At 40.0% G+C, this 19,585-nt stretch overlaps 1 protein-coding gene and 1 pseudogene across 1 annotated transcript in view; both read right to left on the bottom strand.

The window, feature by feature from the left end:
* Positions 1 to 122: 122 nt before the first annotated feature.
* On the bottom strand, positions 123 to 2,685 carry LOC116396617 (zinc finger protein 706 pseudogene; annotated as a pseudogene).
* Positions 2,686 to 11,454: 8,769 nt separating this feature from the next.
* LOC116396608 (glycogen synthase kinase-3 beta-like) overlaps positions 11,455 to 19,585 on the bottom strand; it is a 14,448-nt gene continuing 6,317 nt past the window's right edge. Inside the window, exons 3-11 of the mRNA XM_031871312.1 lie at positions 18,810 to 18,911; positions 18,563 to 18,646; positions 18,021 to 18,131; positions 17,710 to 17,840; positions 17,010 to 17,214; positions 16,753 to 16,848; positions 16,080 to 16,266; positions 15,421 to 15,498; positions 11,455 to 13,922 (exon numbers count right to left, since the gene is read on the bottom strand). Coding sequence (XP_031727172.1) covers positions 13,861 to 13,922; positions 15,421 to 15,498; positions 16,080 to 16,266; positions 16,753 to 16,848; positions 17,010 to 17,214; positions 17,710 to 17,840; positions 18,021 to 18,131; positions 18,563 to 18,646; positions 18,810 to 18,911 — 1,056 coding nt within the window. The 3' untranslated portion in view covers positions 11,455 to 13,860. The remainder of the gene's footprint in view (positions 13,923 to 15,420; positions 15,499 to 16,079; positions 16,267 to 16,752; positions 16,849 to 17,009; positions 17,215 to 17,709; positions 17,841 to 18,020; positions 18,132 to 18,562; positions 18,647 to 18,809; positions 18,912 to 19,585) is intronic.

Raw genomic sequence — 19,585 nt, forward strand, 5'->3', positions numbered from 1 at the left:
AATATATTTTATATATATATATGACATTAGGAACAATGCTGGTGATGTTGAGGCGCTGTGGCTAGACCCAAACAGCCTCATCCAGTTTTTACTGTATACAGTACATTTTTCTATTGTTGGGTTCAGCAGTCAGCAGCAGGCGCTGTTCTCACCCGGCAGACGGGGCAGGTGTGGACCAGTGCGGCCTTCGCTGCAGTCTTCTGGTCAGCGGCCATGCCTTTCTTCTTCTCTGCTGCCTTCTTTGCGTTCTTCTGCTGAGACTGAATCTTCTGATGCCCACGAGCCATGGCCCTCAACTTTGACCTGCAGGAATAACAAAATAAAGAGACCACAGATTATCATTATAGCCAAGATCGTAGATCACAGCTTCTGTTGCTCACACAACTCGATAGATAAGGTTATATCTAACTGCAGGGTGGAAAATCACTAGCAGCAGGTACGTTTAGGGTGTGATAAGCTGGTCCAACGAGTGTGAACCGACATCAGTCAAAACAAAATACCAGTTATGCAAGATGGATACTATAATGTCTACATATCAAAAGACACTAATTTGAATGCGAGTGTTGGTAATTCCCTGCAATATCAAACTACATCTGAAGTCTCATTTGTGTTAATTACTCAACCCTGAAGATACAATCAATGGGAAAAATGATGTGGACACAGCTTTCGGTCAGAAGCTGCTTTACATTATTTTGGATATGCCCATTAGTTCCAGACAGGGAAATCATAATGTTAGTGCACACACCGACAATTACATTTAGTCTTTGTGGAAGACTCTTTGCCAGTGTGGTGAGGAAGAACTGGACTGGCCTGCACAGACTTCAGGTCAGGCCTGATAATCCAACATCAGTGTTGGACCTCACTAATGCTCATGTGTCTGAATGGTAGCACACAATGTGGATGGAGGGGCTTCAACAAAGACTGGAGGCTGATATATTCGCTTCTACCGTGGTGACTGTGGCTTACTGGGTTAAGAGGGTTGTCTGGTAACCCCAAGGTCCCCCTTAAATGGATCAATATAGTATAATAAATTTAAAAAAACAAGTACTGCCCATGGTTTTAGAATGAGATGTAAAACAGTCACATAACGTAATGTCCACATATTTCTAGCCATACAATTTAGATTTGGTTAAGTACACTCACTGTTCATTAAACCAAAGCAGTTTAAATGGTGCAGAAGATCATATAACATATCAAGAAAAGAAAACAGCAATTCCAGATTATATTTAGTCTAATATCATCAACGGAAGGCATAGTCCCTTCGTGTACACTTAACTAGAATAATGCAGATAAATAATATCTTGTTCAAGGCTATACATGCCGAGTCAATTATTGGTTGTATCCGTTTTAGAGAGGAATTGATTCACAGTAGTAAATCCTCACAAGTATACATTTTTTAGTTCAGAATTTTTTAAGTTTTTGCTTGAAAAATAAATTATTATTCACAAAATAGATGCTTATACATTTTACGTCAGTCAATGGATTAACCGTCTACCAGTTTCAGTTCTCATGCTGTTTATTATATTTTTTTGCAATAAACGGATGTATTTTTGATCATTTGTCCACAACATATACATCAATGAGAGTAAACTAAATATAAAACATGTATCTTAGTATAACACTGTACAGCTCAACAGATTGACATCCTCAAATTATCATCAAAACTGAAACAACAAAAACTGAACATTATGACATTCATGAGCGTGGGATTTATAGCAGGACTGTTATACCAAACTGTAGTGGTTTAAACCACGTGTACTTAACTGACAACACGCGCATTTCGTAACTCGATTTGTAGATTAGGATATTACATACAGCTGTTAGCTGGTATATATTCAACTTGTTTATTCATTTCTGTATCAATGTAAGCGCCTCCTTCCCGTATCGTTTAAATGTAATTATGATATAACATAATCTTCATTTCACTTATATGGAGTATTTATTTCCCTTCATATGGTAATATTGTTCACCCAATGCCAGGGCACACGTGAGCTAGAGAGAAAAAACAAACAAGCTAACGTTAGCCTTAAAGTTATCTTTGAAATGCTTAACGCTAGCTTAATCAGTTACGTTATTGATTCATAATACAATTAAGAGTAAAGTTAACTTGGGATGTCTGGCTGAAAGGCTGTTACCGCCGACTTACCGAACATTACATGTTGAATCGTTTAACTCTTGACTTCACAACATCAGCGACTTCAACTTGTTACGCTAGCTAGCGGTTGTCCATGTTGACTATCAAGCTAAATATCGTTAACATGGCGTTTCCTTTTAATTATGGAATTGGTCCAGCAACATACCAACGTTATTTGCTCTTATTTGTAGGGGTTAGCGTTGATTACTCGGGTGTTATAGGACGACTTTACTAAATATAACTCGTTTAAAACGACTAGCTAGCTTGTTAGCATCGTCCAAACAGGCCTTTCCTCAACCGGCACCGCCTTGCTAACACGGTTAGCTAAACTAGCTAGAGAAGCTAAGAGTGCTTCTGACTCCGAGGTACGACGCAATACAATGTTGTGAGAGTATACAGAAAACAGTTTCGAATACAAATCACTGGTAGATAGCCGCGTAACAAGTCGCAACTGCTGAATATTGATATAAGTATTCGTTTTCAGGCGGATTTACCTTCGAGATTAGACTCTCTCTTTGCTTTATTGTCGGCCTCTTTTTTTGAAATCCGGAAGACATTTCAAAGAAGGCTTTTAACCGTGCCATCCAGTTAAAACGTACCAAAGAAACAGGCAGCGCCACCAGCAGGACTGGAGACAAACTGCAGCGTCTCAGAGTTTAGCTGGCATACTGCCCGGCACCAAAGTGTACCAGCGCTGTTGCTTACAATTTATGGGTAATGTGTGCGTGACAGCTTGGTGATACTACATTAAACGAAATCTACATGCGTTAAATCTAAATGAAAATAAAACGTATAGATCACATTATTAAACCGTTAACTCATCACTATATATTTATACAAATCCACCTAAAAACGAATACTTTACTTTCAAATAGTCAAGAACACAAGAGCACACAAACTTATATATGAAGCCCTTATATATGAAGAGTTAATTTGCAAACTCATCAGTTTGATTGATTTCTATGACCACAATAAAAAAAACACAACCTGACCTGAGGAAAATAAATCCCAAAAAGTGCTGTTTTTGCAAAATAAATCTTCATGGGGAAACAACGAAACATGAGATGATTGTTTATATGTCACATGAAGTAACTCCCACATGTTTATCACAGTTTAACATTTCCTTTCTTGAAATTTCCCTTCATGTATAAAGCTACAGCTTCATTTGATACCAACTCTTGTTAAGTCTAATGGGTCAAATTAAAGAGTGGTGCTGTTTTACTTAAAACTGTAATGAGTCCTTCTACATTTTAAGGTCAAACGGCCCTGCTCTCCGCTCAAGTTCATGTTTATTTTGTTGTCCTTAATGACACGAGAAATAAAAATGACAGAAACTGAAGCTAAATTTCAATATTAAGCAGGCAACATGGTTGAAAATATAGAGGTTATTTATCAATACAGGCATAGTCTTTTATTTTATTTTGTTTTATTTAGTTTTCTCCTCTTGGCTCCAACATATTTGGAATCTGTATGATTCTGTATGAAAAAAAGAAAGAAAGAAAGGGTTTTCAGATATCAAATATTAATGTCTTACTTTTTTTAACTTGATTACATTTCTCAACAAGAACACGTCTTTATGTGGAGGATTCAGTAAACCTTGTCATGACTGCTACAGCTATATTTTCCCGTGGGTTTCTATGAACAGCATTGTATGCTTCAGGTTGTGTGCACACATGCAGGTCCAGACGCAGACATAGATAGTGAGATTTCCCTGAACAGGTTTCTGAAACACTTAATATATTTAAACTGAACTTTATGGTCTTGTTCCACAGAGGAAAGGAAGCTGTACTTCACAGGACACATCGTTCCAGAGTAGGTCCGCTAACAAGGAGACAAGAGAGAAAGGTCAACTAACTACATTTATCTGACAGCTTTAGTTACTTTACAATTAAGATTTGTGCAAACAAAAGATATGACTTATGTACCACGTCACTTTGTTTGACATTCGTTTGACACTTGTCAATGTTGACCATTTTTACAAACCAATCCAAATTTTGATTGTTGACATACTTTTGGGGGCCGAGTGCGCAGCCACAAACACTTTTATATTTAATTTACAAAGGTTTATTGCTGACTACACTGTCCATCTGGCAGATAACAGATCCAGTATCACAGGATGTGTGCAGAACTTCTTCCTCTTTTTTAGTCTTGTGATTCATTTATAAGATTTTTACTTTCAAAACAAGAGAAGCTTTACTATAATGAAATAAAATGAAAGAAAACACGTATACAATGTATTAGAAGGCAAATAAAATAGATATGGTTTAAACAACACATCAAAGTATTAAGTAGTCAAAGCAATAAGAGCTTTTATACTTCTCATACTTGTTTATTTAAAAAAATTTATAAAGATGACCTTTCTTGAAAGAGAATATTTTATATTGCATTGCTACTTTTACGTAAGGAAGGAATTTACCGGTGGTGTGGGTATTCTGACTCGCTGATCAACCCACTAACACTGGGAACTACTACATCCTGATCCCAGTGATATATTCCTACTGTATAATCCTAAAGTATTGGTACGCTAACTTCACATAATTTCTCTCCACTTGCATATCATTTTTGAACTTCTGGAAAGTTCTATGACATCCAGGATAACCACACTTAAAAGAAGCTTCGGGTGTGCAACCGTGGGTTCGCATGTGCCTCACATGTGTTAACATATCAGGGTAGGTCTTTGCAAAAAAGCTAATACAACAATACCACACAGTTTAAATGAACAGACTATGTGATGAGCTGATTTCGTTAGGTGAAGAAATGAAGCTAAGTCAATGGACCACAATGGACTAATGTTCAACAATAAAATGAGTTTAATCTGGTGTTGGGAACGAAAATGGAGCGTGTTTGGTTATCAGCAAATATGAAACTAAATTATCAACATCGATGGAGTTATTAACATCAATAAGTTAATTAGTAATTACTAATAATAACGGGGCACCACCGTGCGAACAGGGACCGATAACCAAGCTATAAATTGAGTCTCATAAATTATTGTTCACTCAGAATGTTCACAGTCAAAGTACTGTTCTACACTCAGAGTGAACAGTGATGGTTGAATTCGAGCACAGGCCCCTACATCCAGCTGTTATCACACATATGCACAAGTAATCACAGAAGACTGCTCTTTAACATATAACAGAGTTTATTAAATCCAAATAATAAATGATCAAATAAGGGTAAGAAGAGAGGCCCGAGGCCTGCAGACTCACAACTGAACAATGTACTGAACAACCGTGAGATTAAACTCTTTATTAACAAAGAAAGGAGGATGCACTTTGTCTTTAAATAGTGAACAGCAGCTCTGGTAAGTTAAATGCGTTTGTTTTTACATCTGCAGTAGCTTTAATATGTTTATATATCATTATTTGTACAACTTGTTTTTATGAAGATGGATTTTTGTTTGGTTTTATATGTGATAGGAACCATTGTTACGTCCAATGTTGCTCTGGGGACATATTTAGCAGTTGCCAGTGTTGCCAATTTGGCGAATTTCTCGCTAAATCTGGCAACTTTCTGAACCCTCATGGTGACTTTTTTTGTCAAAAGCTACTAGCGACAAATCTAGCGACTTGTTCTGGTGTTGTTGGAGAATTTTCTGGTGTTTTGACGTTAAAGCACGTATGTTCTGCACTGTCGTGAACGAGCAGCGGGTGCTGCTGTGAGCCCCTCCGCCGCCCCAAAGCACTCACAGGCGGACTCTCTCTCAGTAGCCTCGGGCAGCAGTCCCAGCTGCAGTCAGAGCAGAGAGGAGAAAACTCTCAGCGTATTCTCTGCAGTTAGTGTTGGCTTCATTTTTTACACGAAACAAATAATAACCGTAGCTGTGTTTCAGCTGCAGGACAGCAGTGAAGGCCCAGATATAAAATGCACGGCCCACCACTGCAAAATACAAAATACTGCGTCGACATGTTTTGTGCAATTAGTGTAATTTTTAATTCTAGCTGGACTGAGAGCCTAAATTGAAACTGAAAACAGTGAGAAAATGCATCATCAGGTCTGTACTGTCTTGTTGCAGAATCAGTGATTTCAAATCCCTTCTCAAAAAGTATCTTTTTCATAATGTTCGCATACTATTTTATTTCAAATATGTCTTATCTGTTCTATACTTATTGTTATTATCTTATCATTGTTAGGTATTTTGTTTTTGTTTTATATTAACTGTCCTGAAAAGTTTTAAAGTGCAATGTGTAAGATGTGGCCGCATGCTCCAAACAGATAGTGGGCAGCATGTCACCTCCACTACTGTGTCCATACGATCTAAATTTACAGAAAAGAAACAATTTCAACCAATCTGCTAAAACTCAGAGAGCCGATCAAAATAACACCATCTTATAATCGTCACCTGTGGCATCGGCCTGTATTGTGTTTACTGTGTTACTAACTGGTCTGTGCACGTTTTGATGTTTTTTTGTTGTGGTGTCACCCGTTGGTTTGTAGACTACCATTTGGAAGCCTTGAAATCCTTGAAATCGGCATTTTCGTCCGTCGCCATTTTGGCCATCTTTTTTGCAACCAGTGAACGGAAGTTACCATATTTGGACTGCGGAAGAGTGACAACTTGGTAGAGACGCCGAATAGCGAGCTCTGGTAGCAGTAGCAACCTGTCAATCACATTAAGCCCGCCCTAAAGCATCCCCTGCTTTATGGTCTGTGTGACTCTAAATGGACCATAATGTACTAAATGAACATCATGCTGTATTGAAGAAGACTTGAAACTAGAGATTGAGACCATAAACTCATGTTTACAATGTTTACTGAGGTAATAAATCAAGAGAGAAGTAGAGTCTTTTTCTCATAGACTTCTATACAATTAGACTTCTTTCTGCAACCATTGAATGTGTTGTAACTCTGTAATGGTGTTCACTCTGTTCACATGACATCTATTGCACTTCTGTCCATCCTGGGAGAGGAATCCCTCCTCTGTTGCTCTCCCACAGGTCTCTCCCTCTTTTCTCCCCGTTAATTTTTTTTGGGGGAGCTTTTCCTGTTCCGATGTGAGGGTTCCAGGACAGAGGATGATTGTACTGTGTACTGATTGTAAAGCCCTCTGAGGCAAATTTGTAATTTGTGATTTTGGGCCATACAGAAATAAATTGAATTGAATTGAACCAGAGGAGTCACCCCCTGCTGGCCAGTAGAGAGAATGCAAGTTTAAAGCTGTAACGTAGTGATGTAGTTACAGCTTTTCAGTTTTGTTCAGTCAGTGTAACTTTTTAAAACCCTTTTATTACAGCGTTTCCATTTTGTCCATTTTACTTACCTCAACTTACCTCGGAGCACTTGGTTCTGGGGCTTGTGGTAAATACAGAACACCTCCCCTTAACTGATGTTTCACAACTCTACACCTTACCTTTTACTCACCCATTCACACACTTTCATGGTGGCTGCTCTCAGGATCAAACCTGACCAACTGAAGACATATTGGATAGGGTACATGAGATACTTTGGTGTATCTGTGGAAGTTGCCGTAGAGACATACATTCTGGTTCACATTTGTAGGGATAAAAATAAAGATACTGACCCTGAAAGAGAATTTGCACTTTTTTGTCTGTTTAGTTAAATCAGCACAGTGAGTTGCAAGGTTTAAAATCTGTAAAATTGTTCTGGACATACGAGACAATTAAAGCATTCCATCTTTCCGAGTGCACTTACAAATAATGCTGAGGTAGGCAGTTTATTCTTGGGCAAAAATTCCATAATAAGCATTCAGCATATTGTAATTCAAGTGATCTGACAGAAAATGATACTTCTGCACCTCCTCTTGGCTGTTTCCAGGCTTTAGAAAAATCTAGCCTGTGACGGGAGACTTTGGCCAATCGCAGGTCGTGACAAAGAGAGGGCGTTCCTATTGGCTGTTCCACAAACGCATATGAGCGTGCACATCCTTTCAGATGGTGAAAGCCGGATTCATCCTGCAGGAAAAGTTGCTATTCCAGCATTGGCAAACAGCAGTGTACACTGCAAAGCAATCCTCAAAAAAAGGAAGACAAAATTAAAAAAAAGAGAATCTGACAATATCGGCCAAGATTCTCATGGAGAGAAAATGTTGCTAATAGATGAGCCCTCTGCTAACTGTAGCCGCGAGCCGTCGTGAGCGAGTCACAGCCGGCTACCGTTAGCAGAAGGCTAATCTATTAGCAACATTTTGGGTGCAAATGCCTGCGCTCATCTGGTGGGAGGGGCTTAGGACAGAGAGGAGAGCTGCAGGATGATAGCTGCATTTTCAAATTCCAAATTACTTATTTTTTATTTATTTATTAGAAAACTGCCTCTCCTGGGGCAATGCTGCAATTACAATATGCTGAAAGATTATAATTTATAGCCCAATAACAGCAAAAATGAAAGCGCCTACCCCAGCTTTAACTGGCCAGCCTTTGATTAAGGCTGGAGAGGTCAAACTCACAGCATACAAGTTTCAAACGAACACTACGTTCTCAGATTTCTTTGCAGGAAACTCATCCGAGTGAAGAGTTAATCGTTTGTCTTCATGAAACTAAACTTAAATCTAGTTCATAACCTCTCAAATAATGACAGACTTCAGAGGAGAAACGGTGCACATGACCCAAACACAGTTTCATCACTTTATTACAGTAAATGAGTCCATATTATACAGAACATACACAGAACAGAGACAGACAGGTTTGTGTTTCTCTCTCTCTCTCTCCGTCTATCCCTCCATCACTCATCAGTCCACCGGGCAGGATGACACCAAAGCTAACGGCATTGGAGTAAAGAATAATGAATAACATGGGACATGTCAACTTATCAGAGAGAAGCAGGAATCTCCCTCAGTTACAGCTGGAGTTTCAGAGACTTTGAAAACACAAACAAAAAGTACAATTTCTGAGATTTGGTTCACTTGAAACATTTCTGCATGTTGCCTGGCAACTAACACGCACCGCACATGACAGGTGCCTCTGTCACAATACAAAAGTCTGCTTTGTGATCAGTATTAGCAGCAAGTTTGAATGCCATTCAGCACGGGTTGAGTACAAGCAGGACATCGTGTTGTGATTTCTAGTCGGACTAAACACTTTGAGATCAAGTCAGAGAGGAGACGTCACTTTCTCAGTGACCTGTAGCTGAAACCTGTGTTTCTTAATACTACACTATAAGAACATATTGCAATGTCACCACACACAAAGTTCTGTTCCAAAACGAGTCAAAGGAACCGAGAAAGAAAAAGGAAGCAAAAACTGATTTTTAAACATTTAAAAATAAAAGTTTTGGGAAGAACTACTGAACGTGAGGAGTTGTATAAAGCTGCGTTAAATCTGACTGAGTCTGAATGAAAAGACCTTCATAGTCTGCTCCTCATCTCTTCTTGAGGCCAGAGGCTGGAGACTTTAGCTGCTTACATTTATCATTTTAAATCTGCTAAATTGAAGACTGGAACATATTTTCACATTGCTCTTCGTGTGACTGTGTGTCCTGCTGGTTACCAAGGACAGAAGGACGGAGGTACTTTAACTGTACAATAAAGGGTCACCAATGGCAAAAGAGAATGTGTCTTGAGAAGGTTTCACTATAACTGGCATGTACAGAACTCTCTAATAATGACTGAACAGCTCCCTCTTGTGAAGAATCTGCAGCAAGTCAAGTCCCAGATTGATATCCATTAATCAATATGCAGCTTTTAGCTTTACATCATTGGTTGAAAACGTACTACTTTACATAAGCACACGTCATATTTTGTTGTACAGGAAGAAAAGCTGATTGGATTTTGATGTATAAATACAAATAAATGGACTTTTTTGTAAATTGTTTTGCCTACATTGATAAATATGAGTGGGGTTTGTGATCTAAAAGGGTTATTAAAAAAAAAAAGTCCTCTTGACTTTAAAGGTACTTTACAAAAAAAAAAAGCTCTTTTAAATTAAATCATTGAAAAGTAAAACAAACAATCGTTTCAGACATTTTGCATTTATTATACTGTGTGGATCAACATTAGACGAGCAGGTTGGAGAGAGCGCTGTCACGCTAACATGACATGCCTTGGTGTCACAGAATGTTTGAAGAGAGTATATTTTTCCATCCAGAGTGAACAGAAAGAAGCATTTTGGAACAGAACCTTTGAAATATTCATTCAACAGTCAGACGGTCCCACAGAGGGCCGGACAGGGAGGACAGAGAGGGAGAATTAGAGGGAGAGAGAGAAACTTCATCAACAAACTTTTTTTTTTTTTTCCTTTGCAGTATTTACATTTTGAATTGTGAAAAATAAAAGAAACTTATTTACAAAAATGCACAAACTAAGACTGTTTCATCGGCGGGATGAGGAGAGATAAGATATAAACAACTCTGTCATAAAAAGTAAAAAGATGAAAATAAAAATCAGTGATATTTACACGTGCGATAAGAGGGAGAGTGAGGGGAGAGGTGGCTTCTGACATCAGAGGGATGAGACCAATCGGCCGGTGTTTTTGATTCCGCCCCAGCAGGGTCACACCTTTTCATGGCCACAGAGGGTCTGACAGCTCTGAGTGTGAACGCGCCCTGCAGAGGGAATCCAACAGGCTGCTTTGGACTCTGGACAGCAAAAAAAAAGAAGCAAAATGAGCCCCGCAGGACTGGCAGGTGAGCTTTGGGGGAAAACTGTTGGTGGGAAAGAGAATGAAAGATGCTCTCCACTCTCCTCGTATAAAATCAATGTGAATGTGCCCAATGTGGTGGAATTAAAAAAGGAAAACGCAAACATGGCTGCAGTGTAAAAACAGCAGGTGGAGGCATGGAGCAATAGTATCAAATATACTGCTTACTAAAAATCTGTATTGTTGACTGCTCTAACCCCCAAAAACAGACTCGCAGGTTGGAGAATGGTCTTCTATTCTTGAGAGAATACATTCTCTCACCCATGACCTCAAACAGCTCTCTTTGATTTTTTAGGGTAAAAATTCAAAATCGGTCCAAGGAGCACACAAACACGGTGACCTAACAGGAAGTCCCCTGCTTGAGATTCACGTTGGACTACTATTCACATTAAGCACATCTTCCTTTCTCTGCACATGTCCATTTGTCTTCAGAGTTATTTTAGTCTTTATACAGAGAACCTGTTTTCAATCATTTCCACTGATGGAACTACAGTTCACTAACAACATTTCAAAGCCACCCGATTCTCGTCTCCAAAAACAAAGGAATAAATACATTTAGGTTTAGCATCCCCACCCCCTCGTCGAGTTTAAGAGAACATTTAATCCCTGCCCCGGCATTCTGAAGTTTCTCTGCTGCATTTAATCAACAGGAGGACCGACATTCACTCAGCTCTTGGGAGTACAAAAGCATTTTTTTCTACACTAACATCAGGACACCAATAATATTTCAGCTGGGGGGGGGGGCGCGTTTTGATTCGATAGCGTTTGATCTGCCGATGTATTTCAGCGGATCTTACAGGGTTTTAGTACGACATCTTTAGAACATTGTGAAATTAAAACTAATTTTGAAACCAGCCTTTTGTTTTCTGTATGACTACATGTCAACAGACAGTATAGGGGAGCCATTAAAGGGTAACTTCTGGATTCCCCATGTTTTTCTGTCTAACCGATGGTCCAGTATTGAGGGAGAACGCTGGAGGTGGAAGTCCTGAAACGTGCTGCAACGTCATCGCTAGGCTCAACTCCTCAATGTACGTCCACTAAAAGTGATTGTTTTTGGCACTGACAGGCTCGCATTGTTATCATAAGTCTCTGACAACATTATGAAAAAAACAAACTCGAGAGAAATAAAAACTTTTTCTTTAACTTGCGCTTGATTCGGTCGGTTTGCGTTTGTGTCTAAACGGGTTGGCGAGAGGGTCAGGCCTGATCCACGTCCTCAAAACTAAAATGCTTACATTGCCCTTGAGATTACTTTGCAGCCCTTTAAGCGTCTCCCGGTCAGAGCGCTCTCACTTAATACTGGACCAACTTCAAAAATGTTGTCCCCATTAACACACCAAAGCATGATAAAATAAAAAAATACCAAAGTTACCCTTTAAGTAACAATATTAAGCACATTTCAAGACTTCTCACTGCTTTAAAATCAATCAATCAAATCAATTATCTTAAAACTATTTCAGACTTTTTAAAAGTAGCAACTGTTGAGTCGGGCAACTGCCCTGATTCAAACGTTTTCACTTCTTTTCATTCAACACACCACGACCACAATGAACGTTAGTTCCGTTTTAAAAGCTCAAAATGAAAAAAAAAAAAAAAAAGAATCAGGCTAATTTGAGTGGAACTTCAAAGACACGTCTGAAAACAACAACTTCCTCTACGTTCACTCAGTTCTAGCACGGTAGCACCAGTGAAACCAGTGAAGGCTGTCAGCTTCCTTTCTTCCGTCCTTCTGGTTTAAAGGGGTGTAAATAGGTTATTTTCTTCAGCAAGTCAATTCTGGAAACAATTCCTTCAAGAAGCATCGATGGTCGTGATACAGAATCTCTAGTTTCTTAGACGAGCTTCAAAATGTGTTTACATTTCCATTGCTGCGATGACAGCTGGTTTTTTATCTAATCGTGAACACAACTAACGAGCTGTAGGACAGAGAGCAAGCAGCGCACTGAGCGGCGTCCAGTGATGTACTAATATTTACACGACTACCATTTGAATTTGGTTGCTCCATTTCAAAAGGCTCGTTTTCTAGATCTGCTTTTCGCTCCACACTTTCTCCACAACCAACATCTACAGGTCGAAACTACTTTTTGAGGTTTAGAAGAAGAGCAGGAGTCGAGGGGTATTCCTCTGGGTGGCCAAACAAATTAACACCTCTGCCCTGCCTGATGTGGGAATGAGTCAAACAGAAATCACGGATAAAAGCTGAAAAGGAGTCTAAAATCCATGATTGATCTTACCTATGTTTTCTATGAGGGAGTATCTCACGCTTTTACCAGGTAACACTCTGTAGATCAGGAAACAAACAGAAGGACAGGTGACCGGCCTGTATAAAGTAACGGAGCCACTGAACCCTGATTCACGTAAGGGGCGAAGCACCTCCGACCAAACACTGATAACTGCTACTGATGAGGTTTCCTACTCTACCTGCCACTTAAGCGTGTGAATTATCAAGACGTGGAGGTTCAATTTAAACCGTAACATCAGGCTGGATTGGTTCAAATAACGTGGCTGGAGCATTAAGGACTCTATCATCCCCGGCATCCGCTCTCCCGCCCTGAGTTGAATAAAACTTTTACCCTGATGACCTACGAGGGGCTACTTCTGACCTCGCTCAGGCAGTGTACAGTTCAGATGCAAATAAACACAGAAGAATATAAAAAAATAATCTTAGGTGGAAAAAAATAAAATAAAACTCTGGCGAACAAATTTTTGCGACCACATGATGCGCTCTGTTAGGCAAATAAATTAAACACAAATATAGAGAAGAAGAAAAAAAGTTGATTTAAAAAGAAGTAAAAAAAAAAAGAAAAAAAAAAAAAAAAAAAAAAAAAAAAGTTATATTACAGAGGACCAGCCCCCACTATTGAACCTTCACAGACCACCTGAGCAGCAGCGAGATGACTACTCTTTGTGTGTGTATGTGTGTTTAACAATCACCTGCCGTAGTTACGACCCCTGGCAGCTAAAGAGCTAATGTTTGTTTGTTCAATGCATTACTGTACAAAAACAGATCATCTAAGAGGAGAGCAAGCAGCATGGAGGAAAGCACTAGAGTGAGTGTGTGTGTGTGTGTGTGTGTGTGTGTGTGTGTTGAGATAAGGGTGAGGCTCGCAGGCAGGCAGGTGAGAAGCTGCTTCAGATGCTGTTAAGAGATCCGGGTACTGAACTGTGTTGAGATGAATCGGAACCGGTACCATCTGAAGGACACAGGAGGGGAACAAAAGACAGTCAGAGGTAAATTCACAGTCCATGACTCAAAGGACCTGACAGCAGTATTTTACATAACGAGCCGTAATTAAAAACAAATACAGATTTTTGGGGATATATAAGGACTACACAATGTTTTCAAACCACTTGAAAATGTTCCTATTGAGTGGAGGAGAGTGAATGGACATGGCTGTAACTGAAAACATAACATTATTTGATATGTGCATTCTCAAGAAGTGCCCAGTACATCAAATCTAGTTAGTTCATGAAAAGTTTTATTGATTTCATATCTAATACTGCCACCTTGTGTCAAAAAAAACAAACAAAAAACATTACTCTGAATACAACAAAAATATATAGTAGAGACGCAGCGATCAATCAGTTGATGCTCGGTGAGGGGCCAGTCAGCTACAGACTTTACCCACCGCACCACACAGCGGCAGAGGCACACACATCACATGTGTCTCTGAGTGAAGAGGACAGAGAGCTCTCAATCTGTTACAACAGCAAGTCGTGGAGGAGCAACCGTAAAACATTTGGAACAACTAACTCTACTAACACACCTACTATATTAGAATTCATTCCCATGAATGCTGATCACAGTGACCGGCTCATCTGTTGACAACACAGAAGTAACGGCTAACGTTGAAGGAGGTTGCTTTGACTGAACGTAAATTATTACGCTATCATGTGTTCAAATGTAATCCTATCGAATGTTTTCAGTGAGAAACCTGAATAAACTCACTTGTTTGAAGAAAATCTTTTCACAGCAGTATATATATATATATTAGAGAAGGAATTATGACCTATTTAACTTTCCAACTCTAGTTCTAAGCAACTTACAATATATAAACACAAGAACTAATGCCAAGATATGTCTTTAATCAGAGCAGGTATTTCAATAAAAATACAATTATTTTGGATGGATCCTTTTGGTTTGAATTGCGTGTTTTCTGCAAATAAACACTATAGATGATTAAAAAAAGGTTAACATTTAGATTCTCCGTGACGGTGGGGCAAAAAGTCTTGAGCCTTGCTATCAATAATAGTTCTAAGAAAGAAAACCTGAATGGGCAGGTTTGATTTGTAAAAAAATCAGACAATCGGCCAAGAAAACTGCAATCGGTGCATCTCTGATATTTAATACAGAACTGCTACAGACTATTTCTTTAAAATCTATTTAAAATAAAAGGCATAAAAGTATTCAGTTCCAACCTAGAACATTCCTGCAGGACGGTCAGAAGGAAAAACTAAACCTAGTCCCTTTGACACATTGTAACAAAATAAAATAGACGAATTTGCCTCCTTAGCGAATTAAAATTCAGTACATAATAAAATCTATATATACAAATGTGTTAAATCAATTTAATTCAAAATTTTGACTTGTGATGTCTGAATTGTTATTTTATAATGGTATTCATGTTGAACACCACAACACCATGATATTGACAATAATATTACAACAACATTAACAGAAGAGTTCCCCACCGTGGGCGGAAGCAGCTGTGTGAGAGCGGGCGTGAGGAGGGATGAGGGTTGAGTTCAGCTGGGGCTGGATGGACAGCTCTGCAGAAAATAAAAGCAGAGTTCTTATTTAACGATGAGTCATTTATCAAGAGGACAGTGTCACAGAACAAGAGGATAGTGTACGCTGCATTAATGGCACCTCCTCTGAGGTCACAGCGCGGGATTGTATTTAACGAAACAGATGGTGATGAATCCATTGAGCACAACGACAACACAGTTTAACAATCTGTCAACCAAAATGGATGGAAATGGGACAGTTCACCTCAAAACCTAAAATACATATTTTTCCTCCTATCTGTAGAGCAGTTTATTAATCTAGATAGTTTTGGAGTGAGTTGCAGAGAGTTGGAGCTATCCACCATAGAGATGTCTGTTCTCTCCAGTTTAACTGAACTAGATGGCACTCGGCTTGTGGTGCACAAAGAAAAAATAAAAGAACAAAAATTTGGAAAAACTCAGCAGCAATGTCTCTTTCCAGATATCCTGACCCGGTTACTCAAGATAATCCGCAGACCCTGTTGTGAGTAATTTCATGCAGGAAGTTTTTTCTCTCCACCGAACTACACCCACCAACCGTACCAAGACGTAGAAGGAAAGCGTGCGTCTACTCGTGCATGTACCTGTGGTGCTGAAGTTGAAGAGCATCGGCAGTTCTCTGCCGCTGGGCAGTCGTGTGTTCGGCTGGCGCAGCTCTTCGAAGAAGCCGTGCGAGCAGGCCTCTAGTGGGGAGAACCGCGAGGCCGGCGTGTACTCCAGCAGCCGGGAGCAAAGGGTAATGGCCTCTGGAGGGGTGCGAGGTTTAAACACCTGAGGAACGAGAAGAGTGTGAGTCCAAGTATGCACAAAGAAACCCCCTTATAGAAGAGTTCTGAATCTAAAAAAATCAATTGCATGCATTGGAGTAGAAAAGCTATCCGCTTTGTAGTAAATGTGAAAGGGCCACTTCTCTGGGTTTTACGTAGTTTCTGTACTCTTTAAGTGTCACAGGGTTAATCGACATTCAGCAGGAGGGCACTAAAGCGCTTCAACTAGTAGATTTAAATAGACTGTGTGGGCAACAGCACGTCCACTGGTATTCTCTAGAAACTGGTGTAGTGTCACTTTCTGGAACAAATACCTTTGTGTACATGTACAAATGTAAAACATTTGCAGAGTTTGCTCCACACAAAAAATGTACAAAATTGGTCTTATACCCTATGAAGAGTGTTGTCATTGACACATGGATTCAGTCTACATGTCGGACAGTTGAGAATACTCACTGGCCTGCAGTGTCTTTCCTGGGTGTTTCCTTACCTTGGTCCATGGATGAGCTTTGATCTGAGGAAACTTGAATTCTGTGTAGTTTGGGTTCATCTCTCGGATTTGTTCCCTTGTCGGGGTTCCTAGCACCTGAGAATAGATGTAGGAGTATGAGCAGTATTCTACAGACACACCGACAAGCACGAACCAAGTATATATCAAACTCCTATAATCTCCACTGAAAAGAGGAATTACAAGTGACCCTACGATCGGTTCCACAGCACACAAGACTCCTCATAAAACGCACTCACCTTGATAATCTCGACAAGCTGGTCCACCCCGCTGTCACCGGGGAATATGGGTTGTCCGAGCAGCAGCTCAGCCAGTACGCAGCCTGCTGACCAGATGTCAATGTTTGCCGTGTAGTCCGTGGCACCGAAAATGAGCTCAGGGGCGCGATAGTAGCGAGAGCAGATATACGACACGTTGGGCTCCCCGCGGACCAGCTGCTTGGCGCTGGGTAAATACAAGAAATCAGATCAAAACGATAAAGATGGCAGCAAAAAATGGCTGAGGTCCAAGGGGACGGAAGGTGTGAACTATTGTGCAGGAAATGGCTATCAAGAGTTCTTTGTTTTATTCCTCTTTCAACAGACTACAGAGGTTCTTAACCTGCAAATGTGAAAGGGTCCACTGGACGTGAGTCGATCTCAGTCGGATTTTACTTGACATTATGATACATTGTGGCAAATTAAAAAGTAGCCTCGCCACAGTTTTACACGTGCCCAACCCTAGAGAACACTGCGCAAAACAAGCGTGGTCAGCATAAAGAAGTAGCTCTGCCATAATGAATACAGACCCATGATGCCGCTGGGCTGTTTGAAATGGTTATTTCATGCCTAAACCTTCGGATATTATCTGCAGTGGTGTCCGCTCTGCACATACAAACACGCTACACCTCTTGATTTCTCCGTTGTTAAAACCATTCTTCCATCTGCTCATGCAGCTCACCTGCCAAAGTCACACAGCTTGAGGATGGCAGTTTCTGGGTCGACAAGCAGGTTTTGGGGCTTGATGTCTCTGTGACAAACGCCTTGGGAATGGATGTATGCCAGACTACGAAACAACTGGTACATGTACACCTGAGGAGGTCACAACATAAGAACAAGGTGTTCAAATGGAAACAAACTAAAATAACAACAATATGGTGCTTTGTATTACTGTGTTAGAGTTTCAAAGATGCCCCCCCAACCCATTCCAGAGAAACAATACGATTAGTACAAAACACAGAAAGGTCATGGTAGGAACAGGCTGAAAATTACCTTCACATATATGATAGGAATGATGCTCTTGGCCTTGTTAAAATGCCTGGCAACCCTGTAGACCGTCTCAGGGACAAAGTCCAGCACCAGGTTGAGATACACTTCATCTTTCTGTGCAGCACGGGACAGAGAGAGATCGTTGGGTTAAAATGTGCATGATTAAATATACACGTTTGCCCTACCCGTTGTTATACAAACCAATGTTACAGGAACACAAACTGCTGTTGATTTACAAGATGAATATTTTTTTTATCCATTTATCTAAAAATAAAAATTAACACATAAACAGAATCCAGGAATTTACTTCAACAAAATCTAAAATCAGAAGTGTTTCTCTGTCAGTCCAAGAAAGGGACTGCTTCCCTTTTTATGCTGCATCCTTGTAAAGTTATATTTTATATGCATTATGACATAATTTCCTCTGTTTTACTGGAATCTCCTGAAACTATGGTGCTGTGAGATAATCTTGTGTGAATATGGGGACTTGGTGAACAGAATTTTATTTACAAATGAGAAGAAAAAAACAAATGCATGAGCTGTACCTTCTCTCCACTGGAGTAGAAGAAGTAACGTAGCCTGACGATGTTGCAGTGGTCCAGCTTCCTCATGATCTGTAGTTCCCGATTCTGCAAACACGTGAGCGGAAAGGTGAGAAATCAAGAACACCAACATGAGAGGAACTTTAAACAAGGACAGGGAACAAACACGCTTATTCCCAAACCAACTTAATCATTTAGGAACAAAATCAAACAGAGAACAAGAGAACATGTGGAGAAATGAGTTTATTACCTTGAACCTCTTATCCTGCAGAACCTTCTTAATGGCCACCATCTCCTGGCTGTCGATGAGGCGAGCTTGATACACCACACCAAACGACCCATTGCCAATCACCTGAGGTTTTCACAGAAGAGGAAACAGTCAGACACTCGGCACCAAGCACAAATTACAGACATGATTTTATAAGGCTCTTGATTCTGACTGCTGATATAGAATTTGAGGGTTGGAATGGAGTTCACAGTTTATAACAACCATTGTCCCAACTGTTCAGTTTATGTTCATTTTCAGTTTAAAAAAAAAAAAGTAGGTCAGCTGCAAATTGTGATATTAGTTTTGGGGGAAGAGTCCGTCTTCACAGCACAGGCAGGTTTAAGCTCACAGAATCATTCCTATAAAACTATCATACATGACAACATATGGAAAAACATTTTAAAACTCGTAGGCCAACATTGATTTAGCCGGTGCTGCATTCATACTGAAATCATGACGGGAAAGGAAGATATTTACTCAAAATAAAGTGGATGAATAATTCCTCCAAAGTGAGACTCTGCCGGTCCTCATCCAGCTCTGGGCTTAGCAGCACATGTAGACAAACGGCCTCTCTCCGTACCGCTCACCGGCTGAGCAAGAAGGCCTGGAAAAGGGCCGCCGTTCATCTGCATGCACCGCCAGTGCTGCGGTGATACAGCCAGCCGAAAAAATGGCAAAGCCTCACCACAAGCAAGACCATGGTGAGTGAAAAGGCAAAAGCTGTCCGTTTTTATTACCTTATATCCACCTAATATATA

Source organism: Anarrhichthys ocellatus, unplaced genomic scaffold (assembly GCF_004355925.1).
Source record: "Anarrhichthys ocellatus isolate YVR2014 unplaced genomic scaffold, GSC_Weel_1.0 scaffold57, whole genome shotgun sequence".
NCBI classification, from domain to species: Eukaryota; Metazoa; Chordata; class Actinopteri; order Perciformes; family Anarhichadidae; genus Anarrhichthys; species Anarrhichthys ocellatus.